At 42.8% G+C, this 22,300-nt stretch overlaps 1 protein-coding gene across 1 annotated transcript in view; it reads right to left on the bottom strand.

Moving 5' to 3' along the window:
- LOC311128067 (integrin alpha-1-like) overlaps nt 1–22,300 on the bottom strand; it is an 86,326-nt gene that overhangs the window by 16,805 nt on the left and 47,221 nt on the right. The window contains exons 6-18 of the mRNA XM_084160021.1: nt 22,051–22,178; nt 21,193–21,341; nt 20,720–20,870; nt 20,041–20,215; nt 18,147–18,220; nt 13,336–13,480; nt 12,107–12,249; nt 11,484–11,627; nt 10,978–11,238; nt 7,462–7,592; nt 6,226–6,401; nt 4,104–4,249; nt 284–391 (exon numbers count right to left, since the gene is read on the bottom strand). Of these exons, the coding sequence (XP_084016147.1) occupies nt 284–391; nt 4,104–4,249; nt 6,226–6,401; nt 7,462–7,592; nt 10,978–11,238; nt 11,484–11,627; nt 12,107–12,249; nt 13,336–13,480; nt 18,147–18,220; nt 20,041–20,215; nt 20,720–20,870; nt 21,193–21,341; nt 22,051–22,178 (1,931 nt within the window). The remainder of the gene's footprint in view (nt 1–283; nt 392–4,103; nt 4,250–6,225; nt 6,402–7,461; nt 7,593–10,977; nt 11,239–11,483; nt 11,628–12,106; nt 12,250–13,335; nt 13,481–18,146; nt 18,221–20,040; nt 20,216–20,719; nt 20,871–21,192; nt 21,342–22,050; nt 22,179–22,300) is intronic.

The following is a 22,300-nucleotide window of genomic DNA, read 5'->3' as shown; positions in this document are numbered from 1 at the left end:
GCTGTGGAGAGTATGACTGCATGACAGTGTAAAGTACTGATTACTGACTTCTCTGCTCACATATTGCATATTCACCGTTGCAATATGTGATAGCTGAGGTCTAAACAAAACAGTAAGGTAAGAAATCAATGTGTGCACACATATTGTTAGCCAATGAGGGCCTCTAGGGGCTAAAGAGGGAAGCAAGCCAAGGTACACAAAATTCATGGCAAGCCAAAAGTTACTGGTGTGTGTGTGTGTGTGTGTTTGTGTGTTAAATCTGGCGCAGTGTGGTTCATCTTACCGTTTTGTTAAGTGACGTTGGTAAGTCTCCATCCAGGACGGGACCTGTGTCCTCAGCCAGGCCAAACTCTAGGGAGACCATGATGGGGTCTCTGAAGTCCAATTTAGCCTGAAGGGAGGAGGGGATAATGTAATGTACAATGTATCCAGGGGCGTCATGCACCATTTATTTTAGAGGGGGTGCGATGTACGTGAGGATGGAAGAGGGGTGGTTGGAGAATCTGGGATAATATGGAATTTTTCAAACATCTGAAACAGTTTTTCCTGTAATCTAGAGCCATAATCATTATGTCTAATTCTATGTAAAAAATATGTCTATTTACATTTTTGTCATTTAGCAGATGCTCTTATCCAGAGCGACTTACAGGAGCAATTAGGGGATTTTTCACCTAGTCGGCTCGGGGATTAGAACAAGCGACCTTTCGGTTACTGGCACAACGCTCTTAACCACTAAGCTATCGGCCGCTATTTCTCGGCATAGGTTATCTAAGCATACCTCTTATTTCTAAAGTCTAGAAACCTTGCCAGCAGGCATGTCAGCTAAGATAGTTAGACAAGCTAATGTAACTTGATCGATAGCCTGAAATGGTTTGGTAGCTAGTTATGGGTTGGGAGATTGGGAACCTATCTAGCTGGCTAGCTAAAGCCAACTTCATAAAATTGCTAGGTGGCTAGTATTACAGAGGAACAACAATATATATATATATATATATATATATATATATATATAAAATAAAATAAAATATTCATCAAGAAGGAATCAATAGGCTACATATCTTGATCAAATTAATTTACAAACATACCTCCTGCCCTTCACCTGCTGCTAAAATAAAATCAAACGCTGTGTGTGTCACTCTACACTCTCTCTCGTCCTCCACTGAAGATACTGCATGCACTAGAGCAGGGATGGGCAACTTTGATGCGAGTGAGGGACTGTTGTTTCTCTTTGCTTTTTTGACCTGTTCTTGCCATGATATGGACTAGGTCTTTTACCAAATAGGGCTATCTTCTGTATACCCCCCCCCCCCCCTGTCACAACACAACTGATTTGCTCAAACGCATTAAGAAGGAAAGATATTCCACAAATTAACTTTTAACAAGGCACACCTGTTAATTGAAATACATTCCAGGTGACTACCTCATGAAGCTGGTTGAGAGAATGCCAAGAATGTGCAAAGATGTCATCAAGGTAAAGGGTGGCTACTTTGAAGAATCTCAAATATAAAATATATTTTGATTTGTTTAACACTTTTTTGGTTACTACATGATTCCAAACGTGTTATTTCATAGTTTTGATGTCTTCACTATTATTATACAATGTAAAAACTAAATAAATAAAAAGTGTGTCCAAACTTTTGACTGGTACACATATATTTATATATATACAGTACCAGTGCCCCCTCCGCAAAGTACCGCTGACAATATATATGATAAAACGTGGGCTTAAAAATGAAGTTTAGTAATTAATCTAATATCTGAACATGTTTTTTAAAAATCTGATGGGGCATGTGCCTTTGTGCCCCCTATGGGCATGACGCCACTGAATGTACCTACTGTGTTTGCTTTTGGTCACTGTCTGGATGTATTGTATTTGAATCAGCTTTCTTAAAGAATATGTCAGAATATGTAATCTAAAGTACTGTAAACTACTGTATGCCTTAGATCTTATTCACTGCATGTACAGTATAACCCTTACTGTTATCAGTAGTCCCTGTGGATTATGTGGGCTACATGTCTATTATATCTCCCCCTCGGAGGGCAATGTGGGTTATGTGTGTCAGTCTTTATCAGAGTGGAGAATACAGCTATGTTCCAGTTGGAATGGACAGCGTGAGATCTATCTGGCTGCATTGTGGAACAGAACACTAGCGAATATCTCCACTGGAATGCACTTTGACCGCACTCTCCAACCATCCACCAGCTCTCCCTTTTTCCCTCTCTTCTTCTCTCTCTCTCTTTTCTTTCTTTTGTCTCTCTTTCAAACTCTCCTCTCTCTCTCTCACATGCCTCTACCCCTCTCTCTCTAACACCCTCACAGTCCTATATACCCCTCTCTATCTAACTCTCTCAAACATGCCTCTACCCCTCTCTCTCTCTCTCAAACATGCTTCTACCCCTCTCTCTCTAACTCTCTCAAACACGCCTCTACCCCTCTCTCTCTAACTCTCTCAAACATGCCTCTACCCCTCTCTCTCTAACATGCCTATCTCCCTCCCTCTCTATCTCATCCACTCTCTCTTTCTTTCTCCTATCTCTCTCCCTCCCTCTTTCACTTTATTTTGCTTATCTATCTCGCCCTCTCTCCCTCTACCCCTCTCTTCATCTCTCTCTCCCCTCCATCCCCTCCTCTCCCCATCTCTCTCTCCTCTCTTCACCTCCCCTCTCGCACCCTCTCTCTCGCTCCCATTTCTCACTCCCTTTCTCAGAGGTACTGGAGGTAGTTTAACAGTCATTGTCGGGGCATTCTCTTCACCCTGCTTTGATCAGTAAAGCTCTGGTTCTGGTTCCCATTACAGTCAAGGTCTTCTGTTCTTTAAAAGCTCTCTACTTTTCATCTGGCCTCCTTACTAAAACCTTATAATGTACCACTCTCTGCTACAAAATAACCAATAGAAGAATTAACAATCAATGTAATGTGAATCGATTTCTAGGCCACTTTTAAGCTAAAATGTGCGTATGTACAGTAATGGGCTTTTTGTAAAAGTGGTTGTTTTCCTGAAAACGCTTTCCCTTTGATCAAGGGAGGGAGATCTTTCTCCACTTTCATGTTAAGAGCATTCCTACACAACCTGGACTCAGGGATAGACGTAACATAGTAAATGTAAATCTGTCTCTCTCCATTTCGTATGATATGTTACAAATTACAATTCGTATGATATGTTACGAATTGAAATTTCTACAATATGTTATGAATTTGCAATACATATGATATGTTACGAATTCCACTTTGTTGGGGTTAACGTTAGCTTGGTGGCTAACATTAGCTAGGCTAGGGATTAGGGTTTGGAGTTAAGGTTAAGGTTAAGGTTAGGGATTAAGGTTAGGAGTTAGGGTTAGGGGTTAGGGGAAGGGTTAGCTAACATGCTAAGTATTTGCAAAGTTGCTAATTAGCTAAAATACTAAAGTTGTCTGTGATGTGATTCGAACACGTAACCTTTGGTTTGCTCGACTTTCGCATTATACGCCCACACATCCATCCTCCCCGACCAACCTCCATCCTTTCGCTTTTGACTTAAGTAACATTCCGTCTTATGTAACCATACCAAACGTACACTCTTAGAAAAAAAGGTGCTATCTAGAACCTTAAAGGGTTCTTCGGCTGTCCCCATAGGAGAAGCCTTTGAATAACCCTTTTTGGTTGCAGGTAGAACCCTTTTGGGTTCCATGTAGAACCCTTTCTACAGAGGATTCTTTTTGGGTTCCATTTAGAACCCTTTCTACAGAGGGTTCTACATGGAACCCAAAAGGGTTCTAACTGACCTGGAACCAAAAAGGGTTCTACCTGGAAACAAAAAGGGTTCTCCTATGGGGACAGCCGAATAACTCTTTTGGAACCCTTTTTTCTAAGAGTATAACATAGGCCTATCACAGATTTACATTTACTATGTTACGTCTTTGAGGCCAGGCTGTCCTACAATGAATAAATACCAGAGCAACTTGGCTCCATACTGTACATCCATCCACTACATCCACTAGCCAGTCTGTTGAGGAGGTCTACTGAGATACTAATGGCTGAGATACTCTCTCTCTCTCTCGCTCTCTCCCGTCTGCCTCTCTTTCTCTCCATGTTGACCAGGCTGGGTGAGGAAGGATTTACTTGCCTTCATGGCGAATAAATGCTCCACACACAGAGAGTCAATGATCTTGGCGGTGGCCTGGACCTTCCTCTCACTCTTCTCGTCTGAGTTGACAAACGCAGCCCTCGACTTCGCCCTCAGAGAGTCCAGTGTCAGGTTGTACTTAATGGCTGAAACACAACACACACCAATCATGATTAGGGTTGCAAAATTCCAGTAGCTTTCCCAAAATGCCTAGTTTTTCTATAAATCCTGGTTGGAGGATTCCGGAATTTCCTGCTTATTCCCTCCTGATTGATGACAATTTTGAACCGGGATTTCTGGAAAACCTGGGAATTTTGGGAAAGTTACCGGAATTTTCCAACCCTAGTCATGATATACAGTGGGGTAAAAAAGTATTTAGTCAGCCACCAATTTTGCAAGTTCTCCCACTTAAAAAGATGAGAGAGGCCTGTAATTTTCATCATAGGTACACGTCAACAATGACAGACAAATTGAGAAAAAAAATGCAGAAAATCACATTGTAGGATTTTTTATGAATTTATTTGCAAATTATGGTGGAAAATAAGTATTTGGTCACCTACAAATAAACAAGATTTCTGGCTCTCACATGCCTGTAACTTCTTCTTTAAGAGGCTCCTCTGTCCTCCACTCGTTACCCGTATTAATGGCACCTGTTTGAACTTGTTATCAGTATAAAAGACACCTGTCAACAACCTCAAACAGTCACACTCCAAACTCCACTATGGCCAAGACCAAAGAGCTGTCAAAGGACACCAGAAACAAAATTGTAGACCTGCACCAGGCTGGGAAGACTGAATCTGCAATAGGTAAGCAGCTTGGTTTGAAGAAATCAACTGTGGGAGCAATTATTAGGAAATGGAAGACATACAAGACCACTGATAATCTCCCTCGATCTGAGGCTCCACGCAAGATCTCACCCTGTGGGGTCAAAATGATCACAAGAACGTTGAGCAAAAATCCCAGAACCACACGGGGGGACCTAGTGAATGACCTGCAGAGAGCTGGGACCAAAGTTACAAAGCCTACCATCAGTAACACACTACGCCGCCAGGGACTCAAATCCTGCAGTGAAGACGTGTCCCCCTGCTTAAGCCAGTACATGTCCAGGCCCGTCTGAAGTTTGCTAGAGTGCATTTGGATGATCCAGAAGAGGATTGGGAGAATGTCATATGGTCAGATGAAACCAAAATAGAACCTTTTGGTAAAAACTCAACTCGTCGTGTTTGGAGGACAAAGAATGCTGAGTTGCATCCAAAGAACACCATACCTTCTGTTAAGCATGGGGGTGGAAACATCATGCTTTGGGGCTGTTTTTCTGCAAAGGGACCAGGACGACTGATCCGTGTAAAGGAAAGAATGAATGGGGCCATGTATCGTGAGATTTTGAGTGAAAACCTCCTTCCATCAGCAAGGGCATTGAAGATGAAACGTGGCTGGGTCTTTCAGCATGACAATGATCCCAAACACACCGCCCGGGCAACGAAGGAGTGGCTTCGTAAGAAGCATTTCAAGGTCCTGGAGTGGCCTAGCCAGTCTCCAGATCTCAACCCCATAGAAAATCTTTGGAGGGAGTTAAAAGTCCGTGTTGCCCAGCGACAGCCCCAAAACATCACTGCTCTAGAGGAGATCTGCATGGAGGAATGGGCCAAAATACCAGCAACAGTGTGTGAAAACCTTGTGAAGACTTACAGAAAACGTTTGACCTGTGTCATTGCCAACAAAGGGTATATAACAAAGTATTGAAAAACTTTTGTTAATGACCAAATAATTATTTTCCACCATAATTTGCAAATAAATTCATTAAAAATCCTACAATGTGATTTTCTGGATTTTATTTCCTCATTTTGTCTGTCTTAGTTGACGTGTACCTATGATGAAAATTACAGGCCTCTCTCATCTTTTTAAGTGGGAGAACTTGCACAATTGGTGGCTGACTAAATAGTTTTTTTCCCCACTGTAGCTACAGCAACCTCAAAATGAAAGACCCACAGCTTTATATTTTACTCCTTTTTACTGTTCTTATCGAGAGTCAGCTTTAATCGTTGCATATTATTGAAGTAGGTTTACACTGTAAACATGTAAACATACTGTATGAAAGGAAAGGGGTTGATCAGACTCTCACCTGTGCCCAAGATAGTGTCATCCTTCTCAGACTTGACGCTGTAGCTAAAGCAGACCCTGGTCTTCACACACACGGTTTCCCTCGCACCCAACACACAGCCTTTAGTGGGCTGCTGTAGGTTGATCTTGCTCGGTTCAAAGGTCATGTTGGCATAAAGCTCAGCAACATCCTTGGACCTGGATGACAAACACCAAATTTATGCAGCGTTCAAAACAACTGGGAACTCGAGGAAAAATACGAGTACAAATAATGACGTCAGTGATCTTCAGGTCGGAAAGTCGGAGCTCTAGAAAGAGGCCCGAGTTGGAATTCCGAGTTCGATGACCATTCAAATAGATTTTTCCCAGTCAGTGCAAATTCTTCCCAGTTGTTTTGAACGCACTGAAGTCGGAAGTCGGAGATTTCCCAGTTCCCAGTTGTTTTGAACACGGCATTATCACATGGAACTGGCACATGGAACTGTTACCAAAGTGAATGACCTGTGAATGAAACTTAATAAATACAAGTTTCCAAAAAAGGAAAACAGCAGAAGCCAAAAGGTATACTGCTTTAATTCTTTTTGAGTAACTCCCAAATAGAACATCCCATTTGAACCACATTATTCATGCCTTCATGTAAGGATGTTTGCGACCGTGGTCTAAACCACATCGCCGGCCATGGCAGCTCTACAAAGGAATCCATAATGGCGGAGGTCACTGGTTTCCATGGCGTAACTGAGTTCTACAGCTGCAGTATCAAACTGTTAGGTCCACTGCCATGGACGCTCTGGAATTAGGGAGTGACTCTCCAACTCTCTACAGCCACTCTCTGTTAAGCAGAGGTCCAAAAGCCCAGGAGGAAGAGCTGACAAATCATGTTTTAAAAGCTTTGCCTTCTGGGAGTTGGAGATTTTCACACAGCCCTGGTTGGCCCCGGTCAGCTAGGCCCATTCCAGCACACACTGTGGTGTGTAGAGGGTTCAGCTCCATGAGCACTATGAGGAGAGGATGGCCAGGGGGTTTGAACATAGAGAAGAGGGTGTTGTTGGTTCAAATCCCGAGAGGGACACAGCTGTGTAAACCAGAGTGACAGTCTTTGATTATGTGAGATGATATTTGAGGTTACTGCTATTACTAATAGTCGAAGTGGAGTGCTAGAGGGAGTGTGTGTGTGTTCCTGCTTGCATGCGCAAACTGTCCATGACCGCGAGGCGTGACTTTATGTTTGACTCTAAACGCTGAAGCACTGAACACTCACCAGAACAGAGAAGCACCTCCCAGCCCTCCGATGGTAACGTCTATGATTCCATCTCCGTTCAGGTCCATGACTCCATGGATTGACTGGCCAAAGAACTTAGTCTTCACCCCGTCTCCAGGACCTGGGATACGCTGAAACCACACCAGCACACACACATTCAGAAGGCTAACAGGAATACTTCTACGGTATCTACTCCTACTGTAACTGCATATCTACTGCACATTGTCTATACACAAACCACTATCCCACACATTGATTACAGATGAGGACCAGTGGAGGCTGGTGGAGGGAGAAATCGGAGGATATGGTTTACATGTGTTTCATTCATTCCATTCCAGCCATTAGAATGAGCCCATCCTTTGATTTAAAGTGACATCAGCCTCCACAGATGAGAACAGGAGAACAGGAGAGAGAGAGAGAGAGAGAGAGAGAGAGAGAGAGAGAGAGAGAGAGAGAGAGAGAGAGAGAAGAGAGGGAGAGAGAGAGAGAGGGAAGAGAGAGAGAGGGAAGAGAAGGAGAGAGAGAGAGGGAAGAGAGGAAGAGAGGGAGAGAGAGGGAAGAGAGGGAGAGAGAGGGAAGAGAGGGAGAGAGAGAGAATCAGTTATAGAACCCATTGCCCTTTATGGGCACCAAATTGAGACTCTGCATGCAGAATTCTGCAAAAACATCCTCTGTGTACAACGTAAAACACCAAATAATGCATGCAGAGCAGAATTAGGCCAATACCCGCTAATTATCAAAATCCAGAAAAGAGCCGTTAAATTCTATAACAACTTAAAAGGAAGTGATTCCCAAACCTTCCATAACAAAGCCATCACCTACAGAGAGATGAACTTGGAGAAGAGTCCCATAAGTAAGCTGGTCCTGGGGCTCTGTTCACAAACACAAACAGACCCCACAGAGCCCCAGGACAACAACAACAACAACAACAACAACACAATTAGACCCAACCAAATCATGAGAAAACAAAAAGAGAATTACTTGACACATTGGAAAGAACAAACAAAAAAACAGAGCAAACTAGAATGCTATTTGGCCCTAAACAGAGAGTACACAGTGGCAGAATACCTGACCACTGTGACTGACCCAAACTTAAGGAAAGCTTTGACTATGTACAGACTCAGTGAGCATAGCCTAGCTATTGAGAAAGGCCGCCGTAGGCAGACCTGGCTCTCAAGAGAAGACAGGCTATGTGCACACTGCCCACAAAATGAAGTAGAAACTGAGCTGCACTTCCTAACCTCCTGCCAAATGTATGACCATATTAGAGACACATATTTCCCTCAGATTACAGCGATCCACAAAGAATTCGAAAACAAATCCAATTTTGATAAACTCCCTTATCTACTGGGTGAAAAACCACAGTATGCCATCACAGCTGCAATATTTGTGACCTGTTGCCACAAGAAAAGGGCAACCAGTGAAGAACAAACACCATTGTAAATACAACCCATATTTATGTTTATTTATTTTCCCATTTGTACTTTAACTATTTGCACATTGTTACAACACTGTATATATACAGTGGGGAGAACAAGTATTTGATACTGCCGATTTTGCAGGTTTTCCTACTTACAAAGCATGTAGAGGTCTGTAATTTTTTATCATAGGTACACTTCAACTGTGAGAGACGGAATCTAAAACAAAAATCCAGAAAAACACATTGTATGATTTTTAAGTAATTAATTTGCATTTTATTGCATGACATAAGTATTTGATCACCTACCAACCAGTAAGAATTCTGGCTCTCACAGACCTGTTAGCTTTTCTTTAAGAAGCCCTCCTGTTCTCCACTCATTACCTGTATTAACTGCACCTGTTTGAACTCGTTACCTGTATAAAAGACACCTGTCCACACACTCAATCAAACAGACTCCAACCTCTCCACAATGGCCAAGACCAGAGCGCTGTGTAAGGACATCAGGGTTAAAATTGTAGACCTGCACAAGGCTGGGATGGGCTACAGGACAATAGGCAAGCAGCTTGGTGAGAAGGCAACAACTGTTGGCGCAATTATTAGAAAATGGAAGAAGTTCAAGATGACGGTCAATCACCCTCGGTCTGGGGCTCCATGCAAGATCTCACCTCGTGGGGCATCAATGATCATGAGGAAGGTGAGGGATCAGCCCAGAACTACACGGCAGGACCTGGTCAATGACCTGAAGAGAGCTGGGACCACAGTCTCAAAGAAAACCATTAGTAACACACTACGCCGTCATGGATTAAAATCCTGCAGCGCACGCAAGGTCCCCCTGCTCAAGCCAGCGCATGTCCAGGCCCGTCTGAAGTTTGCCAATGACCATCTGGATGATCCAGAGGAGGAATGGGAGAAGGTCATGTGGTCTGATGAGACAAAAATTGAGCTTTTTGGTCTAATCTCCACTCGCCGTGTTTGGAGGAAGAAGAAGGATGAGTACAACCCCAAGAACACCATCCCAACCGTGAAAGATGGAGGTAGAAAAATCATTCTTTGGGGATGCTTTTCTGCAAAGGGGACAGGACGACTGCACCGTATTGAGGGGAGGATGGAAGGGGCCATGTATCGCGAGATCTTGGCCAACAACCTCCTTCCCTCAGTAAGAGCATTGAAGATTGGTCGTGGCTGGGTCTTCCAGCATGACAACGACCCGAAACACACAGCCAGGGCAACTAAGGAGTGGCTCCGTAAGAAGCATCTCAAGGTCCTGGAGTGGCCTAGCCAGTCTCCAGACCTGAACCCAATAGAAAATCTTTGGAGGGAGCTGAAAGTCCGTATTGCCCAGCGACAGCCCCGAAACCTGAAGGATCTGTATGGAGGAGTGGGCCAAAATCCCTGCTGCAGTGTGTGCAAACCTGGTCAAGACCTACAGGAAACATATGATCTCTGTAATTGCAAACAAAGGTTTCTGTACCAAATATTAAGTTCTGCTTTTCTGATGTATCAAATACCTATGTAATGTAATAAAATGCAAATTAATTACTTAAAAATCATACAATGTGATTTTCTGGATTTTTCCTGTCTCTCACAGTTGAAGTGTACCTATGATAAAAATTACAGACCTCTACATGTTTTGTAAGTAGGAAAACCTGCAAAATCGGCAGTGTATCAAATACTTGTTCTCCCCACTGTACATAATATGACATTTGAAATGTCTTTATTCTTTTGGAACTTCTGAGTGTAATGTTTACTGTTAATATTTATTGTTTATTTCACTTTTGTTTACTATCTACTTCACTTGCTTTGGCAATGTTAACATACGTTTCCCATGCCAATAAAGCCCTTAAATTGAATTGAATTGAGAGAGAGAGAGGGGGGAGAGAGGGAGAGAGAGAGGGGAGGAAGAGAGAGGGGGGGGGGGGGGGGAGAGAGATAGAGAGGGGGAGAGGGGGGTTAGAGAGGGAGAGGGAGAGAGAGATAGGGGGGAGAGGGAGAGAGCGATGGGGAGAGAGAGAGAGAGAGAGAGAGAGAGAGAGAGAGAGAGAGAGAGAGAGAGAGAGAGAGAGAGAGAGAGACCACATGGTCTTTTCTTTCTTTACCTGGACGTATTTCTCCTTGATAGTCTTCTTGGCTCCGTGGTAGATGTAGACGGCTCCTCTGTGGTCGTTCTCGAACGGTGCCCCGATGGCCACGTCCCGGTTCCCGTCCAGGTCCAGGTCGCTGACCTCTGCGATGGCGGTGCCGAAACGGGCGCCACACGGGTCATTCTTACTAACGTTGGTGCAGCCGTGGGAGTGGGCCGAGGTACAACACATCTGGTTGTCTGGCTTCAGCGTGGTCTGGTGCTCAAACATGCCCTTCTGGAGGTGTAGGGGGATGGAGAGAGAGAACGAAAGAAGGAAGGGAGAGAGAGATGTTTATTGAGCATCATCAGACCCTTGTTCCAATCCAATGTTAGCTTTTCTAATGAGACTTCATATTGTAACAGACATACCCTGAAGTGTGATCTCCAACTAGATAGTTACATTCACTTATTAACCTAATTCATTTTATTTTAACTTAATTTACTATGACAGGTCAAAGACACAAACAGTATACCACATACCTCATTGAGTTTGTAAACGTACACCTGTCCCTGCTCCTCCTTCTCTGGGCCCATGTACATAGGAGCTCCCACCAGCAGGATGTCTGTGTACGAGTCTTGGTCAACATCCACTGTCTGGAGCACGCTGCCAAAGTAGGAGCCAATCTACAGGAGACAGACAGAGGTCAAAACTTTGAAACAGAATCCATAGAACGGGCTTTGAACCTCTAATACTGGATTATATATTCTATGGGTCAAACTACATTATAACCACTCAACCGTAAATCGTAATACATGCTTTAATATAACCTTAACTTAACCTCTTCTGAATTCCATGCTCAAACTTAAGTAGAAAGATCTAATGCCTTGACATAAGCGAACTCTTCTGAATTCCATAAATTAGTGTACTTTATTTTCTGCTCACTTTGCAGTCTCTCATTTCTATCTAATGTACACAAATTATGTCCTTAACAATTTTGTGTTGCATTGGTTACAGAATGCATAGTCTCTTCCCACACCCGCTGTGTCTAACCACACAACCCAATGAGTTTGACAAAGCAACTACATAACGTAAAGATGTTGCTTGTAATGTATTATGATGATGGTGGTGGAAGATTGATGAATGATGATTGATGATTGGTCACCTGCTCTCCTTTCAGTACTTGTGTGACTGTGATGTGTTTCCCATCCAGTTTGTACACAATGACTCTGCCTGTGTGGTTGTACCGCGGTGCTCCCGTAATATATAATACACCGTTAGGGGTTGATGCCGACTGCACATCATAACCTGCAGGGTGGGCAGATACAAACACATACCCGCACACACACACACACACACACACACACACACACACACACACACACACACACACACACACACACACACACTAGAGCAGTTCATGACCACAGCATAAGGACACAGTGTGTCTCTATTAGTGGTTTATTTGAGTACATCTGTCTCCTGGCATTAGTTTAGTTTAGTCTCATTGTTAAGAGGAAGCAGTAAAACATTGGAGAACAGAGAGGAGTGTGTGTGTCACAGTGTGTGTGCATGTGTGTATGTGTGTGTGTGTGGTTCATCTGCTCATATTTCAGACATACTCAGTGTTTGAGTTTGTCTGGTCTGAAACTAACAGCCACCCAGATTGTTCTCCATGACACTTTTATTAAATAACATTATTGTTTAATCCCGCACAGCGTCTTCCCTACAGCCCATAAAAGGTAGTATGAGGGGAGATGTAGGCTACTGTAAGCCCTGTGGGTCTGTTATTTCAGTTAGAGTATAAGCATAACTGCCTCCCAAATGGCACCCTATTCCCTATATAGTGCACTATTCTTGACTAGAGCCCTATGGGCCCTGGTCAAAAGTAGTGCACTATATAGGGAATAGGGTGCCATTTGGGACATAGACCATGTTTCTGTCTATTGTACAGTAATGGGGCATTACTTTTAAACCCTGTGCTGTTTATACAGGAGCTGGAAGGCATTAAGGACTTGGCCCACTGTCCAGTTTCCAAAGTGTCAGTACAGGTTGTCATTGTACTGTAATCTAAATAAGGAGCTGTTCTTCTTAACTGTCTTCAATTCAAATAATTATTTTTCTACGTTACTTTATTTTTCCCTTGAGGGAACTCCATGTGTGGAGTGGTTCATGTAAAACAGTAGGTCTAGACTTACACATAGATAACTACAGTAACAGAGGACAGGGCAGGAATTCAACATCATAAACAGCCATGTATGGTTAAATAAAGGTTTAAAAGGTAAATAAATACAATGTAATCCATGAGGGTGGTTTGTCTGGTCTGGTCTGGTCTGGACTTTACCCACGTACCCCACCAGGATGTGTGTGCGTGTGTGTGTCGTTTGTACTTACCCACATACCCCGCCAGGCTCTCCTTCCTCTCGTCCCGTGGGTCTTGGAAGTCTGCGTTTAGGGGAACCATGGTACCCTGGTCTGTGTGCATCACCACTGTCCCGTTCCACTCATACGCCCCAACTGCACCCAGCATTACACCCTCCTATGAATTAATTAATTAATTGTATTTAACAAATGTAAAATACATTTGCCTCAGCCAGTACAACAATATGTACCGTATCTGTCCTTTCCATAATCCTGTTTTCGAAACCTACAGACCTGTGACTGACATCATTTTGTATTAAGGACTATAATAAAATGTATTTATAAAATCCTTTTTACATCAGCAGATGTCACAAAGAGCTTATAGAGAAACCCTGCCTAAAACCCCAAACAGCAAGCAATGCATATGTAGAAGCACGGTGGCTAGGAAAAACTCCCTAGAAAGGCAGGAACCTAGGAAGAAACCTAGAGGGGAACCAGGCTCTTAGGTGTGGCCAGTCCTCTTCTGGCTGTGCCGGTGGAGATTATAAGTGTACATGGCCATTAAGGTCAGATCGTTCTTCAAGATGTTAAAACGTTCACTGATAACCAGCAGGGTCAAATAATAATCACAGTGGTTGTAGAGGGTGCAACAGGTCAGCACCACAGGAGTAAATGTCAGTTGGCTTTTCATAGCCGAGCATTCAGAGGTCGAGACAGCAGGTGTGGTAGAAAGGGAGAGAGAGAGAGAGGAGAGAGAGAGAGAAGAGGAGAGAGGAGAGAGAGAGAGAGGAGAGAGAGAGAGAGAGAGAGAGAGAGAGAGAGAGAGAGAGAGAGAGAGAGAGAGAGGAGAGAGAGAGAGAGGAGAGAGAGAGGAGAGAGAGGAGAGAGAGGGAGAGAGAGGGAGAGAGGGAGAGAGAGGGAGAGAGGGAGAGAGAGAGGGAGAGAGAGAGAGAGAGAGAGAGAGAGAGAGAGAGAGAGAGAGAGGAGAGAGAGAGAGAGGAGAGAGAGAGAGAGAGGAGAGAGAGAGAGAGAGAGAGAGAGAGAGGAGAGTGAGAGGAAAGGGTCGAAAGCAGCAGGTCTGGGACAAGAGCACATTGTTCCTGATAGAACAATGCACACATAAAAAATGATAGAGTCAGATGAGACAACAGCTCATAGAGACACTAGAAAGCTCATCTCTTGTCTTTGTAATGGCGTCTTCTGTGACAGCATGGGCAGTGACATTAAGGGCCTTCATCCAACTCTTTGAGACAGTTATGCTACAGCACAGGAAACAGGAAGAGACCCCCCAGGCAGTGGAAAAGTCTAATTTGAGTGAAGGCTAAACAGACCAGTGACCACAGTGAGAAAGACCACTGTCACAATGCACTGTGTCAAGTAGCCATTTCCCCCATAGAACATGAAGAAGAAGACCCTGTTTCATGACTACAGGAAGACAGGGCAGGGTCAAGTATTTCACAAGATGGATCTGTGTCGTTCCACGAAATAAGTGCCTTTTGCATCCATTTGTTTTAATACGGTGAAACTATTCATAAAAAAAAAAAGATACAGTGAACATCTAATAGTCAATTCATGTAGTAAAAGCAGGTGAGCAGGTTCAACTCTTTTTGGGAATGTTCTGGTGTTTTGCGGTGGAAAACTGAGTAGGTTGAACATAACATGTCAACCCTGTTGCCCATAGATAGGCTAGAAATGTTTTAACAATTATTTTTTGGGGGTGAAGCTTGCATTCAATTGCCACTCTCTGTTGCACAAAACAAACTTCCATTACCCCTGCCACAAGGGGATTTATGGCTGATATTAGAAGAAATTGTCAACCCTTTTACGGTCAACCTTGTTACTTTATTTGGCACTTAATATAGTCATTTTTTTTATTTAACCTTTTGAGATGGGAAAACATGTTTTTTATTAAGTTGAACATGTGCTCTTTATGACAGAATGTAAACATTTGGTGAAACCAAAAGTTTAGGAAGAACCCTTTTGAGTTCCATGTAGAACCCTTTCCACCAAAAAGGGTTCTCCTATGGGGACAACCAAATAACCCTTTTTTGTAAGAGTGTAGAGCATGTTTACTCCAACTCATCTACGGAGGGGCAATGCCTGATGAATGCACATAAGGTTTGGGAGAATACATTTATTTGTTTGTTCAAAGTGAACATCCTCTCACGGGAAAAGTCGTCTCTTCTTAGTTCTCCTCTCCCCCACAGCACAGTTCTCTCTGGGCTGAGAGAGGAGAGGAAAGAGAGGACAGAGGGTCCCTCTGTCTCCAGAACATTCGTTGGATCACGGTGAACCAGCACAGGGATAGTTCATCTTGATGAATGAAAGATCTCACTTGGCACACACCGGTTGAATCAACATTGTTTCCACCAGTGGCGACTGCCCTACCTGTTTTGAGACCCACATTTTTAGCAAATAAATAAATAAATACATATTTGTTTGGTGGGGAGGGGGATTGCCTCTTTTGCATGTTATTTTGGCATTAATACGTGTCACATATCAGTTTGCAAACAATGTAAAAATATATATAATTCAGTTAATAAAGCCGCAGCTCCAAAATGCAGGTGTTTCAGCCTAGCTCAGTGCTTTCTGTGGTGGTGGGGCAAGCCATCAGAAAATAGGAGCATTGCGCCGTGATTGGCTCAGTGTTCTGTCACTCATGGGGACACTATGTCACCGCCAAGTCTAAGTCCTTAGTAAGGGTATACATCCAAAATGTAAGCCCTTTGGGTGCTGCCATAGAGTTACATTAGAAGTACCCTTCCAAGAAGGCTCAAGGTCATTGGCCACAGATAAAATGACGTCAAATCACGTTATATGTACAGTAGCTTTGATTGGACTGATCATGTCAACATCTTACTTTCAAATTCTTAGCTCACAGTCATCATCATTAATCAAATCGACAATCTACTGGCAAATCCTTTTTAATCCTTGTCATATGAAGAGAAATAATGAAGAGAAATTATAGATCAAACTTATCGGTGCTCATTGGCCATTGGACATAAACATTAACCAACAAGTTGGAAATCGTAAATTCAACAATGAGTGGTTTGGAAGGAATCAGTGGCTAACTGCAAGCATTGCAAAGCAATCACTAGCCTGCTATTCAGTGGAGTGGCTGTGTGGCTTTTTTACGAGTTCCCACCATAAATCCAGAGAATGCCAGACTTTGATGAAAATTTGCCCACAAAGGACCGCTGTGCCACCTTCCTGTTTAAGTGAGCACAGCAAAACAAGGTGAGTCCAAAAATGTCTTGTATGCTGCTGCATAAATTATGTAATATGCAAGGGAGATATGTATACTGTAGCTAAGAAAGTAATACTAAGTGTATGTTGTGTAGTAAGCTGTTATAAGCCCATGTGCCTCACCCTAATAATTTGGTCTATTTTCATCAACACGGTATTGTAAACACATCGTTCATGGCCGGTGTGTGCTTGTTTGCAGACTTGTTTTTGTATAGCTTTGACAGTGCTACTGATAGTAGTGGGTGCGCTTGGCTTGCACGTGCAAATTCTATAATAAAATTGTGTTATTTGACGTGTCAAATTAAAAGCTTATTTAACGGGTCAAATAGTGTTATTTGACGTGTTTCTTTTTTGACACGTAAAGACCCAAACGGCGTTCAATGTGCCTCACCCTAATAATTTGGTATATTTTCACTTCTTAATTTCACCTAGTTCTAACTTGGTGGTACACATGTAGCCTATAACCTGTTTTAGAGAAATGTCATCATTGAATATTGTAAGAACTTTCATTGTCTGCTTATATGCCCCCTTTACTTATCCTACGGTTCTGCCTTGGTGTACAGGGAGAATACTGTAAGAACGGCCCATGTTCTGAATTCTGTCGCTGTACATTTCAAAAGTGCTGAACAAACAGTTATACTGACTTCGTCCGTCGCAGCTCGCTAATTAATATCTTATTCGAAATTAAGGATTGCCTCTTATCCGCTTGTCGTCCCCTTATGCCATAGTTTGTACATCTCAATTGTCAGTAGAAACCACATTTATTTAAGCAAGTCAGCCATATCAGCTATGTTTTTTTTAAAGGCAGTAAATGAGGCTGAATGAACTGTTTCGCTGCCAGACAACTCCGCTGAAAGCCAGGTGTAGCAGTGATAAGGTGTTGGGACAGCTGTATGTAGGCCCTAACAGTTTGTGGGCACCGTTTGTCACCGTTATAGTGAAATTAATGTATTTTGTGTTGTGTAGTGGCTTTGCTGGCATGGATCCCATATATTACTTTTTTGCCCCACCAAGATTTACATGCTAAAATCGCCACTGGTTTCCACGTCATTTCAATGAAATAGACGTTGAATTGACGTCTGTGCCCAGTGAATAACACAACACACACCGTCGTTCTGTACTGTATCTGACTTGGGCTGATAAGCGGGCAGTCAAAGATTCACAAGCGTGATATCCTATAAACCGATCCCCACGGTAATATGCTGCACCCTTTAGCCCAGTGGGCTAGGACAGTGGGAGTACACTATTAAAAGAGAGTATTTTGAAACATAAAACATTTGATAGATTTATGCAATTAGTTGCCTCCTGGTGTTGGAAAAGCCTAGCTGCATATTTTCAAACTGTTTCTTTTAACAGTGTAGGACAGTGGAAAGCAGGGGTAGAAGGAGTTAGTTAGTAGGAAAGGGGAAAGGAAAGCAGAGTTGTATTTATTTACGAAAACCATTTCCCGTTTTAGAACCGAATGGAAGCAAACAGAGCAAACAGTTAGGTCCCCCCTGTTTCGTTCGCTTCCATTTAAGAAATGTTTTGCAACAGAATCGGTGTAATGAATATGCCCCAGGAGTAGAACAAAACAACAGTATGTAATGTGGACTCACCTTAGAGGTGTGGGCACTGAAACCAGCCTGGGACATCTCCATCTCAAACGACGAGGTGTAGTTACCTGACGTTGCTGTGGAAAGGACATTCACATTGATCCGTTACTATACAATCACTCTCACTGATCCATTTTCATTGTAACTGTCTATGGACTGTTTTTAATGTCGTTATTGTTTTAATTGTATGACTCTGTGTGGCTTTTTGGATGATAACTCACTTCCCCTTGGGGATTAATATCAAATCTCTGTTTATTTCACTATGTACAGTGTCTTGCAAAAGTATTCATCCCCCATGGCGTTTGTCCTATTTTGTTGCATTGCAACCTGTAATTTAAATTGATTTTTATTTGGATTTCATGTAATGGACATACACAAAATAGTCCAAATGGGTGAAGTAAAATGTAAAAAATATTGTGTTTCAAAAAATTAGAGAAAAAGAAATAACGGAAAAGTGGTGCGTGCATATGTATTCACCCCCTTTGCTCTGAAGCCCCTAAATAAGATCTGGTGCAACCAATTACCTTCAGAAGTCACATAATTAATTAAATAAAGTCCACCTGTGTGCAATCTAAGTGTACACATGATCTGTCACATGATCTCAGTATATATACACCTGTTCTGAAAGGCCCCAGAGTCTGCAACACTACTAAGCAAGGGGCACCACCAAGCAAGCGGCACCATGAATACCAAGGAGCTCTCCAAACAGGTCAGGGACAAAGTTGTGTAGAAGTACAGATCAGGGTTGGGTTATAAAAAAAATATCAGAAACTTTGAACATCCCACGGAGCACCATTAAATCCATTATAAAAAAATTGAAAGAATATGGCACCAAAACAAACCTGCCAAGAGAGGGCCGCCCACCAAAACTCACGGACCAGGCAAGGAGGGCATTAATCAGAGAGGCAACAAAGAGACCAACGATAACCCTGAAGGAGCTGCAAAGCTCCACAGCGCAGATTGGAGTATCTGTCCATAGGACCACTTTAAGCCGTACACTCCACAGAGCTGAGCTTTACGGAAGAGTGGACAGAAAAAAAGGCATTGCTTAAAGAAAAAAAGAAGCAAACACGTTTGGTGTTCACCAAAAGGCATGTGGGAGACTCCCCAAACATACGGAAGAAGGTACTCTGGTCAGATGAGACTTAAATTGAGTTTTTTGGCCATCAAGGATAACACTATGTCTGGCGCAAACCCAACACCTCTCATCACCGCGAAAACACCATCCCCACAGTGAAGCATGGTGGTGGCAGCATCATGCTGTGGGGATGTTTTTCATCGGCAGGGACTGGGAAACTGGTCAGAATTGAAAGAATTATGGATGGCGCTAAATACAGGGAAATTCTTGAGGGAAACCTGTTTCAGTCTTCCAGAGATTTGAGACTGGGAGGGAGGTTCACCTTCCAGCAGGACAATGACCCTAAGCATACTGCTAAAGCAACACTCAAGTGGTTTAAGGGGAAACATTTAAATGTCTTGGAATGGCCTAGTCAAAGCCCAGACCTCAATCCAATTGAGAATCTGTGGTATGACTGTACACCAGCGGAATCCATCCAACTTGAAGGAGCTGGAGCAGTTTTGCCTTGAAGAATGGGCAAAAATCCCAGTGGCTAGATGTGCCAAGCTTATAGAGACATACCCCAAGAGCATCTTCAAAGTGGTAGGCATGTTGTGTAACTCAAATGATACAACCCCCCCCCCCCCCTCAATTTTAATTCCAGGTTGTAAGGCAACAAAATAGGAAAAATGCCAAGGGGGGTGAATACTTTCGCAAGCCACTGTAGAGAAGAACTCTTGCACAGTTCTGGAGAATAAGCACACTTGCCATTGTTATCACTGAGTTCAAAGTAGCACAAAGCATGTCATGATTTATATAGAAGAAACTAGCTCAGCCTACCCTCCAAGGCAAAGATTCTGCTTCCCAGAGCATCTACGATGGTAAGCAAGGCAAACTCATCGGACACATTGAAGAAGTGATCTCCCACAGGATCGCTGGAAATGTTCTTGATCTCCTCAATGAACTTTTTTACCTCATTGATGCTTCTGTTGTTCCTGTTGTAATCACCAAGAACCTGAAGAAAAAAATAATTGTATTTTTTATTTTATTTATTCAACTAACCGTTATATATACAGGTAAGTCAATTAAGAACAGATTCATATTCGCAATGACGATATCAAGTCTGAAAAACAGTCCTCTATATTACAGAATGTGGTCCGTGTAGGAAACAGTAACTGAACCCATAATCCTTGGCCTGCCTGGGCTGGAAGATTCCCAGTTGGAGGATTCCCTTACTGCTTATTATCTCCTGATTCATAGAAGCCTCCAACCAGAATTTCTGGAAAACCTGGGAATTTTTGGAAAGGTCCCGGGGTTTTGCAACACTCATCCTTCTTGCACCAAGCTCCAAGCTACCAAACCATTTAAACTAGGTGATATATGGTGTGTTTATTTGAGGTCTGTTAGGGATGTGACTGTGATCTTGTCCTGACTGAAAGGTATGTTACAGCTTTTACTGTGGTGAGGGTATTGAGGTATTAATAATGAGGTATTATGGTTTTGATGGCCTTATACTCACAGCAATACCGAACCTCTCAATGTCGTCTTTCTCGCATTCTGCAGTGACAGTTTTGAGGTTGTGAGAGTCATGTGACTCTCCATCCGTCACGATTATCATGACCTTCTTGACCCCCGGCCGCGCCCCTCGCTCCACAGTGAAGGCCTCTTTCCTGAGGGGTCAACAGGGTTGATTAGAGGTCAAGGTCAAAGGTCATGGCATAGGTAGTGACATCACTGTGATCATGAGATGTGAAAATAGCATTATACATCAGATCTAGTACAATGAAGGCAAGAGTGTGTTTCAGTGTTCAAGCCATAAATTCTAAGCATAAGAGAGAGACGCTTTGGGAATTCATCATTCATGTTCACTCACTTCACACACTGTACAAGAAATAGACATACTTAACTGAGTGGAACACTAAATTCAACTGAACTCAATTCAATTAAGTAAAATGTTTGTAAACTGAGCATGACCAGACTCTTGTACTGCACCTTGCCGTGTCGATACCCAGGAAGGTCATGGTCCTGACACCCTGTTGCTGCTTAAGATTCATCACTTTGTCCAGGAGGGATGTAGTGTTACTAAACTGGCTGAGGTTCACATTGTGAATGACTTGCTCTCCATATGACACAATGCCCACCTGGAACAAAAAGACTGGATTCAGACAGACACTCACTCAAACACACAAATTCACCCTCATCTCACTCACTCTCTTCCCTTTAACCTCCTTCACCCTCATCTCACTCTCTGCCCTTCTCTCCAGTTCCCTCTTCTATAACTGTGTCCCTTCCTGTGGCACACTCCAATAGACTGAGACAGTCTGGTAAGGAAGCATATGTGGTTTGTTCTGGTGATTCTAATGTGATGTCATTCTCTTTATATAGCACACAGGATACTTATCCGGCTCTGGAATATGTGATCTATAAAGGGAGAACTTTGTAGGACAATATTTTCCAGTGCAGCACAGAGGGAAACTGTAATTTCACCATTAAGCTAAACCACTGTGAAGCAGCTCCTCTCCAGGGGCAGGGGTATTCTAAAAAGGACTCTCCATCCATATAATGCCCTTGGACTTTAAACTAATAACAGTATAAGCGATGATTTAACAGTGGTTGTGAGACTCGTGACTGTAATGAAGATTAGCATAATATGCATGCAACTCAAAGGCAAGACAATGACATATTATTATTATTATTATTATTATTATTATTATTATTATATGGTCCCTTCTATCTCTCCCTTCTATCCCTCCCTTATATCCCTCCCTTCTACCCCTCTCTCAGTCATGGCCCAGAGTTGATACTGTGTCCTTAAAGTTTTTTTGGGTGAAAATAGAAAGAAGAAATCACCTGGGACAGTTTAGGTCCAATTTCGATATTCTTCAGAAACTTAACCAGGAACTCAATGATGCTGTTCCATGGCCATATACTATTGGAGCCGTCAAGCACCATGACAATGTCAAGCTCTTTGGCACACTCTGGAATACAAGAGGGATTCAAATAACGTGGCTGTTATGATCTGTGTAACAGAACCAATATATCACATATTACATGCAATGTAGAAGTTAGTTGGAAAACATTAGACGTGTTTTGTACATCA

Source organism: Coregonus lavaretus (genome assembly GCF_964263955.1).
Source record: "Coregonus lavaretus genome assembly, chromosome: 4".
Lineage (NCBI taxonomy): Eukaryota > Metazoa > Chordata > Actinopteri > Salmoniformes > Salmonidae > Coregonus > Coregonus lavaretus.
The sequence above is the reverse complement of the archived record's forward strand: the minus strand, read 5'-3'. Positions and strand labels throughout refer to the sequence as shown.